The sequence below is a fragment of the Diadema antillarum genome, unplaced genomic scaffold, assembly GCF_040938485.1.
Source record: "Diadema antillarum isolate AM-2024a unplaced genomic scaffold, OU_Dant_1.0 scf00000151, whole genome shotgun sequence".
NCBI classification, from domain to species: Eukaryota; Metazoa; Echinodermata; class Echinoidea; order Diadematoida; family Diadematidae; genus Diadema; species Diadema antillarum.
The window spans coordinates 2,612,628-2,625,364 of NW_027271040.1; the positions used below are offsets into that span (position 1 = coordinate 2,612,628).

At 34.9% G+C, this 12,737-nt stretch overlaps 1 protein-coding gene across 1 annotated transcript; it reads left to right on the plus strand.

Annotated features, from left to right (window-relative positions):
* The first annotated feature begins 1,603 nt into the window (after positions 1–1,603).
* Positions 1,604–6,971, plus strand: LOC139721888 (uncharacterized). Its single transcript, XM_071633208.1, has 3 exons — positions 1,604–1,850; positions 2,118–2,232; positions 2,993–6,971. Exons 1-3 carry the CDS (start codon positions 1,838–1,840, stop codon positions 3,969–3,971), a joined length of 1,107 nt encoding a protein of 368 aa, XP_071489309.1. The 5' UTR covers positions 1,604–1,837; the 3' UTR covers positions 3,972–6,971.
* Positions 6,972–12,737: the final 5,766 nt, after the last annotated feature.

The window sequence follows — 12,737 nt, forward strand, 5'->3', positions numbered from 1 at the left end:
TTCATTTCTGAAAAACCTTGTCCACACCCTTCACTTTCAACTCTAATAACTTTTGAAAGGATAGTGCTACTGCATTGAAAGTTGGCATTAATTATGGACAAAATGTGTTTATGTGGCATGCTTAATTTCAGTTTAATTTGATAATCCCTTCATTGTTGTTACTCTGGTGGTTTACTTCCTGTTTTTTTTTGTCCCATTCATCGCACAGCCAGCACGGTTTGGTAAAGATTAAGCGCTTGAATAGACACTGTACTTTAGAGCCTCTTTTCTCAGTTCACACTTTTCCTGAGTTTGTGCTTTCTACCAAACATTTAGATAGGTTAGGAGGGTCCATTTGATTTGAGTTATACATCATTTTAAAGCTTAAGGTCTGCTCTTTCAGAATATGGTCTTAACTAAAAATTCATGTCTGGCGACTTTTTGTTTGTTTTGAGGTGCAGTGTCACATATGCGACCATGCATCACAAAACAAACACAAAGTCGCACTCCTTGATTTCACGTGAGGACTAAAAAAAAAGGTGAAATGGGTCAACCGAGTCAATCTTCAGTTTTTCATATTTTTTTTAGAAGAGCTATCCTTCTTTTACATTATTCTTTAGTTTGGGATAATAACGTAAATGGGAAAGTGTGTTTCACCAGTTTTTCTACAACCATTTTTTTGGGGGAAAGTAGAGTGATCAGGTATGTCTTAGAGGACCCTTTTCATTTCTTGAAATCATTTGCACACTCTTCATCTGTAAGTCTAATAACTTGTGAAAGAATAATGGTACCGGTTTGAAAGTTAGCAGTTATCATGGAGAGAATGTGTCAATAGAACATGCTTAATCTCAGCTTAATCTGATAATCCCTTCATTGTTGTTGCTCCGGTGGTTGACATCCGGCCTGTGTTTTGTCCCTGTCATATCGCACAGCTAGGACGGCTTGGTAAAGATTAAACGCTTGAATAGATAGACCCTGTACTTTAGAGCCTCTTTTCTCAGTTTACACGTTTCCAGAGTGTGTGCTTTCTTTCCAATATTTAGATATAGGTTAGAGGAGTCAATTTGAATTGAGTTATACATCATTTTAAAGCTAGGAGTCTGCCCTTTCAGAATCTGCCCTTAACTGAAAAATCATTTCTGGCGACTTTTTGTTGGTTTTGTGGTGCAGGTTCACATATACTACGTAGATTTATCATTTCAGTGAGCATGATCATAGCACCGGTATAGTAATGTAAAAGTAAAGTGCATGACTTTATCAATAAAATGGAATGAATACATGTTGCTGATTAAGGTTATTTATACATAGAGCTACATCAACTTTTAATATATCATAATGTGATTATTATGTGATGATTACGTGATTATTATGTGATGATGCTGATTTACAATTTTGATGTGCGCAGGGAAAGGACAGTATGTTCGAGATTTGACAACACCAGAAACAGTGTCTTCATCAAGTAAGTTTGCTTATCGAAAATGATTGTAATACCAATTGATACATCATTTACCAAGAAAGGTTTTATAGATTGTCTTTGAATTAGTTTATACACTGTCTGGTTTTCGAAGGAATAGGAAGTGATTATCATTTTTTAAAAATGCTAAAATAAAGAGAGATTTCATGTCTTCAAAGAATTTGACGATTCGACTTGAGCCAGAGAAGACAAATGCGTAATCTTATCATGTACGTTTATTTTTGATTCAGCGTAAGATGTGTACAGTTCAATTATTACAACACATACGCACACACACACACACTCACACACACACATTGTAAAAACACTTGTGTCGTTGTTCTTTATCACTTTACAGACAACAGACAGTCTACCCGAGAGCCAACGGCATTTCATGAGACCACTATGTCTTCTTCAAGTGAGTTGCCTCTCAGTGTAAATCTAACGCAATCAATGAATGATATCTTTATTTGCCTCTTCAATTTTTTTTTTGTCCTGCACTCCCCATTGCTCTGTCCTGCTCTGTCCATTTTAAATTTGAGGGCAACTGTCAAATGTTTTGCTACATTATATCATATCAATCTATGTATAATATACATCGATTCTTCGGTGCTTATATGAAAAAAATATTGGAAACATTACTTGTCGATGTAAAGATCGTCCAACCTAATGAATCATCTTACAGATCCTCGAGTTCCTGAAAGGAAATTTATTACATTCATCCTTGGAGCACTACTTGGTGCCGCTCTCCTAGTCCTTGTCACAGTTTTCGTGGCATGGTGTCACCACCAGCAGAAGAGGTGTGTCCCGTTTTATCTGTTTATAAGCTATCATTATTACCTTTGTAAGAGCAAGACACGTGTTAACATCGTTACATTATTGATAAAGTTATATAGGACCTAATATGCAATGATGTGCACATTGTGTGTAAATAATTATTGTATAGATGTATGTATAGAAACCATGAATCACAAAGTACGGCTGATTTTCATGTGTTACGGGTATTAAGAAGGTCGATGCTATTGGATAAGCGGATGTATGCATGTGTACATTATAATTCATATTTTCCAAGGAAATACATTAAAAATTCCGAATATAATTATTGATATTAAAAAAAACCCCAAACTGACACGAACATCATCGTCTTGTCGAAGTCATGTCAAATTCATACGCAAAATCTTAAATGCTAACATTGGGTAAACATGGTATCAAAATAATTGTTAATCTGTCAAAAGATGCGTGTCCGACCGGTTCTCTCTGTCCCGTTTATGTAATGTTTAATGATAATGTATATCGTCCTACGTGTGTATAGATACGTTACGTAGTGCGTATTACTTATACCATTTAAGGAAAAAAATTGGCAAAAAACATAAATTTGCACAAGAGAGGACATTGGAGGGTCGTGGCATTATTTCTTGCATGCTTTTGCTGCAGATGTCAAATTTAAGGATTGCGATAGTAGCAAAAAAAAAATTGTTTTAATTCATCCTTACGCTAAAATACCTAGGACGTGACAATCGTGTGTCAAGTATACAATTCTCCTCCCTTTCCGTTTACTAGAAGACGCGGGACAACTCGCCTTTCGAATCGGGTAACTGGCAACTCAGATGACGGTCACCTGCAGATGCATCCTGTAAACACTTCAATTCAGAATCAGAGGGCGACGAATAATGTTGACCCTTCGAGTAATAACGGCGCCGGCGCAGCGGGTCGTCCATTACCTAGCCATGCGGGAAACAGATTCGGAGACGCTTCACCTCATCAAGGGGACCCGTACCACATCTACCAGGATACTGCGGAGGTAGACAGGGAAGTTCCTCAACCTGCCGGCACGATTTCGCTGACTGCAGAAAATAATTTGGCTTGCCATGAATACCACAGCTTGCAAGAAACATCGCTGCAACAGGCAGCAAACAGTTATGAAAACTGTGAATACCAGCATGTAGACCTTGATAATAGAACTGACAGTATGACGAAAGATGACTTTCAGTCCATCACTGGTACAGCATGCTTGTTTGATGATAGCTGTTATAATTCCCTGAACTTTGGCGAACGGCCTGACCTCGTCTTTGCTCATTCTGGCAATTCGTGCTTTGACAGTGAATACGATTGCATCAATCATGTCTCTCATGACGATTTGGAACACATCCATGGCCCGGTTCCTTCGGCTTCTGAGTTGATTTCAGGAAGAGATGATACTATGTCCTGTTCCGGTTTGATTTCAGCAAGGAACCTGAATTCTGAAGACCTCCTTTACAACAATATAGATTGTGACAAATCTCACGGTCTCGACCCAAGCGAATACAGTCTTATCAGAAGAGATAATAGCCATGACATCGACAACTCGGTTTCCCTCACACCAGGACCTCCACATTGTGAGGAACTGTATGCAACTGTGAACAAAGCAGCAAAAACATCATCGGCAGCACCCCCACCATGCGAAGAGTTGTACGCAAAGGTGGACAAAAGAAGAGGAGACCAGACTGACTGCACGCAGGCATCACAGGAGGAACTGTACATAAATGTTACAAACATGTAGAGACACATTTGTTTGTAAATGTTTTACTGACATTATCATTTCATTACAATTCAAAGATGCGAATGCTTAGTGCTAGTATTGCAGTCCTTTTGAATGTAAGTATAGTTCCCGAATAACTCTGAAATTTTTTGGAATGTCGATCTGCAATGTATATATGAAAATCATTTGTTGGGACCTACACTCAACAAGCTTCGCTTTTTAGTAGGTTCCATCGTATTTCTCTTTAGCATTCTTTTATTTTGATTGAAAATGACACATCGACCGCTATGTACTATGTTTGAATGTCTTTTTGTATATCTCCAAGGTGGACATTTTGTATTATTATAATTTTTTTTATTCTATATATTTTCCATTGAGAAATACGAAAATAAAGTGAAGTTGAAATTTAAATTTAAACATTATATGAAGAGTTTGTTCGCAAAAACCGATAAGTCCATATTTGCCAACTGGAGATATTTGCGATTAAATGTCAAGAAAAATAAAGAGAATAATAATGTCAGAGACCATACTTCAAAATCTTCAAAAATGGACTTATCGGTTTTTGCAAACAAACTCTTCATATATATATATATATATATATATATATATATATATAATCATGCATTATACATTATCTTTTTTCTGTGCATATCATAACACTGGATGTCATGTTGCAACTGATATCGTAATGTCACGTGGATGAATATAAAACTGAGTTGACAACAGTTTTCGCCTAACCATTGGATTAAGGAGTCATAATGTGATGTTTCAATAATGCAACTCTAATTGCGTCAAAGTCCATACATACTTTAATTTAATGGCTAATATATTAAAGAAAATGAACTTCCTGTTAGAAAGAATGAGAAGCTTCAAAGAATCATGCGTACTGAAAGCTATTCTTGAATCTAAATCTAATGAGGAATAGTAACGAGTATACTTGATAAGTGATATATCATAGATTTGAATTGGCGATCATCGACAAAATTAAAAGATTTTGATATTACAATGTGAGTAATTCATGATTCCAGTATACTATGACGTTTGTGGGTAAAAATAATGTTAGTGTTTATCAAATATGTATATAATTATGCACATGAACACGTAAGAAATGTGAAAGGTGGTTACTCATTAAGTAATTCACCTTAGGACGTATATTCTTGTGATATTGTAGAAAAACGCAACTCGAACATGAATAAGAAAAAATAAGGAAAAAGGCAAACGAACAGGCACGGAAAAATATGTATGTTTCAAATCATTTTCAGTGGTATAGTTTCTTCGTTATGTAGTAATCCTATAACGACCTGAATTTCAAAAGTACCGCGGGCTATTTCATTTGAGAATTTGAGAAAACGTAAAAAATAAAATATATTATCATGAAAGTGAACTATTTCCGATTTCCCACTTATGAAAATGTTACGAATATATACAATTTAATGCAAAGTGGTCATTTGAATGAATATCTACATGTATATTTGCCTTTGGGGGGGGAGGGGCAAAGGGTCTTCAAGGATGATAGCGTTATACTTTGGACTTCGGCCGTTCTAAACTTATATTCAGGTATTCAGTTATCCAAACGATTTGTTGTAGAGCGAGATTTGACATCGCTATAAAAATGGAGTTGATTTTATTTTTTTAATAGCCAGTGAAACTCGATATTCTCGCCGCTTAAAATCAAAACACAGTGTTGTAGTTGAATTTGCGTTTCTTTTTCAATCTCTCTTTTATGTGTCCTACAAGGAAACTGTTATCATCAATGAGTCAGGTTAATTTCAGACACTACGATTAGTAAGTTCAGCACTCTTGGTAAAATATTGTTAAATACACAATGATCCCACTGTAAAACCGTTCCTAAAGAAATTTCCTTTTACATCACACACATTTTTTTTTCATACCTGTAGCGAAAAAAAAAGGAAATACTGTACTGTTCTTGCTGAACGGGAATATAAATTGTAAAGAAATATTTGTTACCACTAACTGAAGGATATGTACTTTTATGAATACCCCTCTTTATGTCAGCCTTTGCCAATTTAACGCATAGGTTGATATAGAAAAAAAAGCATATTAACTATAGTTGTTAACACTGTACATTGAATTTATTGCACTATCAGACACTTAAGCGGTTTAAATGTAGTTGCCATGTATGTAAAATATACGACATGAATTTGATTTCACTTCTTTTATCAACACAGCGACTAAAATGTACGCGGAAATAAAATATATTAGTTGAAAGCAAAAAGTAGTCAACTTGGGTATCACTTGCGAGTTGGGAAAGAAAGCAGATTCAAAACGAATCTAAATAAGTCATCAAAAATATTTGATGTAGAATATAGAGAAAGGTATCTCATATTTGAAGGTTTTATGAGGTAACTGTTTATTGGACGTCATATTATCATCTAAGTGTGTTGATCGACTTCAGAAGGCAGTGTGTTGTCCCATTTACTTTTTCGGTTTACAGAAGACCGTATATCAGCAGTTGCTAAAGCCCGTGCGATTTGTGTACTTTCGTAAGAGTTTTATCATAATCAGGGACTTAACCATGCACGTTGTGTTATTATGCAGAGTATAACGTTATTTTGTAGGTTGAATTCCTTCGAAGCTCATGTGGAGCTGCATCGATGACGGTGAACCTAAAACTCATTCTTGTCGGCAATGCCACCCTTAGTGGTCCTTTTTCTTTATTTTTCTATCTGTTTATAGGGTCAGTCTTTCGATTAAGGTCTATATACCTTGTGTGACCTAGGGCTACTTCTAATGCAAATCCACCTGAAATCAAAGGTCTATAGCCACCTAAAACGTCTGATAATAGGCAGTTCCGGCTTTATACACATTTTCTTTTTTTTATATCTAGGATTTTGTAGTTTCCACTCAATTTACAGATTTAGGTCAAGTGTTGAACATATGTGTACCATTGTGAAATCTTGATCTACCTATGGAGACCCAGTTAAAGTCAAGGGTCATGATAATTAGCCTCCGTAGGGACGTATCTACAGTATGATAAAAACATAGTTGGGTAAGGGAAGAAGTGAGCAAGAGAAGAGCAAGTGAAAGAATGAAGTGTGTAAAGGAAGACACTTTTAGTATAATATATATATATATATATATATATATATATATATTATATATACATATATATATATATATATATATATACAATTGAAGACCTGAATAGAAGAACGACCCAAGTCCAATTTTTGACCAAATTCAGTTTGACATGGGAAATTGTAGCTTATGCATGGACTCATCTTGTGTATAAATGATAAATCCTAATTACCCCCGGAAGTCCCTGAAATGAATGAGTTAAATCTTATATGAATGTAAGAATGAAGGACTTGGGTCATTCTTACATTCATATAATAGCCTCTCTCTCATCCTTCTCTCATCTCTATAGCAGAATAGCATGTATATGAATCAAAGAACGACCCAAGTCCATATGAATCAAAGAACGACCCAAGTCCACCACACAGAATGGCCTCTCCACAATTAATGTAAATGTTAATTGTCATAATAATATATGTTCTAATTTGTATATACAATGTTGCCTTCCCATCACAGTTAAATAGAATATTATTGGACAAATAAAAAAGATACGAAGTTTTTTTTAGTTTACTCGAAATGGTCTTCTATGGACTTGGGTCGTTCTTATATTCATATACTCAATTGTATATATATATATATATATATATATATATATATATATACATATATATATATAATAATAATAACATGAAGAGTCTAATTACAAAATTCGCTTAGCGTGATTTGGAAACATTTTTTTAAGATATTAAGATAATAAATTATGGTATTTCGTTGTATTTCTTGATTTTTTTAGGCGGCTTTGATAACTCTAACTATCTCAACAAGAACGACTTGATATATATATATATATATATATATATATATAATATACAGTAAGAAAGACACACAGAGATAAAGGGAAAGGAAGAAAAGGGAAGGGAAATATTTGCGGTATCTTAAAGAGGTATTATGATTACATAAGAGGCCACGGCCAATGTTAATGAAGGTTTCCTTTCAGTTTTGTTTGTTTTGGATTTATCATTCTCGCGAAGGGATGGGGTACAAATAATTTCTTATATTCATACAGGTACCGGCGTTTTCATTCTAACATGCTTAAGACTGAAACAATGCAATGATTCTATGATCCCATATACTAGTAGTTCATGAAGTAAAGAAATAGGCCGAATTTTCACAGAATTCGGGTAAATAAAAAAAAAAATGATTTGTAGAACGTAAACATGATAATGTAAAACGTTTATATACTCGTTTTGTTTTTGTCATAACAATTTTCTCTTTCAATGTAAGTCTATTTCTTTATTGACTGAATTACTTTTTTATTTGTGCTGTAGTATAGGAGCCTACTACATAGCTACCAGCGTTTCTTTTGCTTTTCTACAACCTCAGTTCGTGAAGCGACAGTATATCACAACAATGTAAAGATAGTTTGGCGTGTTTTTATTATCCAGCATAATGTGAGAACACTTGGTTTACCACTTTTAGAATGGGTAGAATATCACCCTAGACATAATTTATGTCACTAACATGTCGAGGAAACTTATACTTTTTATCAAACCAATGAAAGACATGGATGTTTGTTGTCCTGCAGTGAAGTTACAAACCGTTGCTACCTTCTCATCCAGCAATGTTAAAATTTGAAAAAAATATACATTTTTTTAACGATGTTCCCATTTTCCTCAATTTCCACAGTGTTTAAGTAATATGGCTGCAGTTATTCACACAATTCGCGTAGATATTATATTTGTGGTTTATTTTCTATTTAAAATGTATGTATAATTCATTATCAAATCTATACAATTCATTATTTTGATATGACAATAGTTTGCAGTCGTCGCCTACATTAAAATCTGCTAGTGCAAACTTTTTAACAGCTATTAGAATAATAGCAGAAGCTGTGTCCTGCAAAGTGATTCCATAACGGGAAAGTAAGTAGTTCGAAATACACTTCATCATTGTAAGCCATGCGACACAATACACATATATCAATACGAGCAAGATGAAATTTGCTGATGGAGAATAAGAGAGAATGAAACAAAATACAAGATGCAAAATTGCAGAAGGAAGCACACAATGAGCAAGTAGCACTATTAGTAGACGGCGAGTTGTAATGTTCTTAAAATTTTCTGTAGATTTTGATTTTTTGTGCTATTTCCCCTATTTTGGGGGTGCTGAACACGAATCCACTTGTTGCCATTTTTCTAACCGACGTCTTCACCCGTTGCCATGGCAACACATTATTTTCCTTAAACGAACATGTATTCTTCAATAAAAATCATAAAAACATGATGTAAACACCAAAATATGTCATTATAAATCCTTTTTAATCAGACTTGAGAAAGAATACAATTTTCATGATGTCATGGTTACCATATGGCAATGACGGTTACCATGGCAACAACTATTCATAGAGAAAAAATCATATTTTTCATGAAAAGGCAAGAAAACATGACAAGATTGAGTGGAACATTAATCATAAATTACAATCTAGATTATCAGCTTATTTTTCCACTATGTTAATTTCACATCATTTTCGTTGCTATAGCAACAACATGACAAAAGCTGCCTTTTAAAGAAAAATAAGCATTGCGATTGAAAGAAAAGCAATACGTCCATAGATGATAAATTTCTGTACAGTGAGATTTTTTTGAGCTATTTCCTTTATTTTGTCGGTGCCAAACACGAATCGAACTATTGCCATATTTCTAAATGACATCTTTAGCCGTTGCCATGGCAACAAATTATTTTCTTTGAAATAACGTGTATTCTTCATTAAACATCACCAAAGCATGCTAAAAACACCAAAATAAGTCAATATAAACATATCACGCTTCAATCAAATTAAAACTCACAATTTCCGACTGTCACAGCAACCTCATAGCAATAACGGTTGCCATGGTAACAGCTAATTTTTAAAAGAAAATGATTTTTTTTCATCAAAAAGCATGAAAAGATGAAAAGTTTGAGTAGCATACTCATTACAAATTGTTATGATAATTATCAGCTTTTTTCACTACGTTCACGCCACATTATTATCGTTGCTATGGCAACAACTTTTTTTTCCCTAGAAAGGAGAAGTACCCCAGTAAAGGAAAAACCAGATAGATAAATAATCAATTTTTGTAGAGTTTAATTTTTCAGCCCTTTTTTTTTTTTACTCTTTTGGGAATGCTGAAAAGGAATCCACCCATGGCCACTTTTCTAAATGATGTCTTCAGCCGTTACCATGGCAACAAATTATTTTCTTTAAAAGAACATGTGTTTTTCATTAACATCATAAAAACATGTTGTTAAGGCCAAAATATGTTATTATATCTGACCGTGCACCTCAAAACGAACATAAAGTCGCACACACCGATTTAGCGTGAGGACTGAAAATAAGTGAAATGGGTCAACCTAGCCGAACTTGACTTTTTCATACTTTCTGTAAGAGCGGGTCTCCTTTTACATTATGCTAAAATTTGGTATCATAAAACGGGCAGGAAAGTGTGTTTTTTTTTTTAGAAGTTTATCTCGAACATTTTTGGTAGAATAGTGTGATTAGGTGTGTCTTGAGAATCCCTTTTTCATTTCTGAAAAACCTTGTCCACACTCTTCACTTTCAACTCTAATAACTTTTGAAAGGATAATGCTACTGCTTTGAAAGTTGGCATTAATCATGGACAGAATGTGTTAATGAGGCATGCTTAATTTCAGTTTAATTTGATTATCCCTTCATTGTTGTTACTCTGGTGGTTTACTTCCTGTTTTTTGTCCCATTCATCGCACAGCCAGCACGGTTTGGTAAAGATTAAGCGCTTGAATAGACACTGTACTTTAGAGCCTGTTTTCTCAGTTCACACTTTTCCTGAGTTTGTGCTTTCTTTCCAATATTTAGATAGGTTAGGAGAGTCCATTTGATTTGAGTTATACATCATTTTAAAGCTTAAAGGGGCTGTGAAATCCACGAATTTGAGCTCTGAGAGGGCTAAGATGTGTTAATTCTTTGATAATCTTTCACCAGTTGTTTGTAAAAAGCACCTGTAAGAGAGAAAATCCAATTTTGCTGCCCTGATTTTGTATATGTCCAAGTTCCTAAGCTCCGCCTGAAGTCTGCCCTTTCAGAATATGGTCTGGCGACTTTTTGTTTGTTTTGAGGTGCAGTGTCACATATACATTATCCTCAATTAATAAAAACAATCCTTTTTTTAATTACATTGATACCTCATAGCAATGACAGTTGCCATAGTAACAATTCTTAAAAAGAAAATGTGACCCGCTACAACAAAAAGGTCCTAAAGTCGCGCACGGTCGAAGCCGTGAAAATCGAGTTTGAAGTCAGAGCATCATAACTGGTCAAAACTTACGATTTTCTGATTTTGACATATTATTGGAGTCTGACATGTCTTCTATCATCTGTCGAAATTTTGAAGCAAAATGATGAAAGGAAAGACCAAAAAATAGCGTTTTTCTGGGCCATGTTTTTGGCGATTCAATGAAGCAGAAACTGGTTCGAAAATTTGGATTGAGCGCCACAGATAGGCTCCGCCCCTAACAACGACCGGAGTGATCTCATTGGTCAGTTTGCTGCTTGCCGCTAACCGAAGCGTGAAGCTCGCACACTGCCAAGTCGACTGGATCGTGCGGGCGGGGTGCGCTATGCCCAGCCGCTTCTCCTGGCATCCTGGTCACTGATTGGTCGGTGAGGAGACGGCCGACGCTGTGCTTGAATGAGCATTTCGGGGGTTGCTAGGGTTTACCTTCTATTGTCCGTAGTTGAAAACTAACTTGCGTGTCCCTTGATCGCGATTGCGTCGCAAGGAAAACTTTCAGGGCGCTTTTTTCGAAACAGTGATTTCCCAGACGTCTCGACATGCTCTCTTTTAAACATCGATATCTCCGCAGCCGATTTTTTTCATAACATGAGTTATATATCAATTTAAAGCAGAAAGATAAGGAAATTTTGTCATGCAATTTTCAAATAATCGACCTCGCCCGACTTTAGGATCATTTTGTTGTAGCGGGTCACAAATACTAATGTTTTAATGAAAAAATTGAAAAAAATGACGAGACTGAGTACCATATTCATTACAAATTTCTATCAGCTTTTGTCTTCACAACGTTAATTCCACATCATTTCTGTTGCCATAGCAATAACATGAGAAAAAAAAATTGTTTGTTAAGGATTAAAGTTCTATAGCAATCTGTTGGAAATTACTTTCGAGGAGGTATCATAGTCATTTAAGGTTATCAATTGTCTTGAAGACGTACCTTAATGCTGAAACAGAGTACATCATGACGAGAAAATTGGAACTTTTGGGGAGATTTTTAGACATTTGTGTTGCTTATTATTTGTATTTTATGTTTCCTGGGTATATCTATAGTTTAAAAAATCTATTTCTTAACATGTTGTTGCGACATAGGAACAAAAATGATGTGAACAGAATTATATATGGCTAGTAGTCTTGCTCATTTGTATTACTTCAAAAGTTAGGCCATAATTTCACATTTTTTCTTGAAGATTTTTTTCTACAAAAATTGATGCATTTCCATGGCAACCATGTTAAATATTAACCATTATTTCGGATATTTAAGGTTTTAAAGGTGCAATGTGATCAGAAATTCAGGAAGCTGACTAAACTTATTTATTTTTTGTTTAGTGTATTCTTTCCTTCCTTATCTGCATGAGTAACGTTAATTTTTTCTTTAAAAAGCAGTTTTCTCATGTTAATTCTATAGCATGAAGAACGAAGTGGGGTGACTATAGTGAAAAAAAAA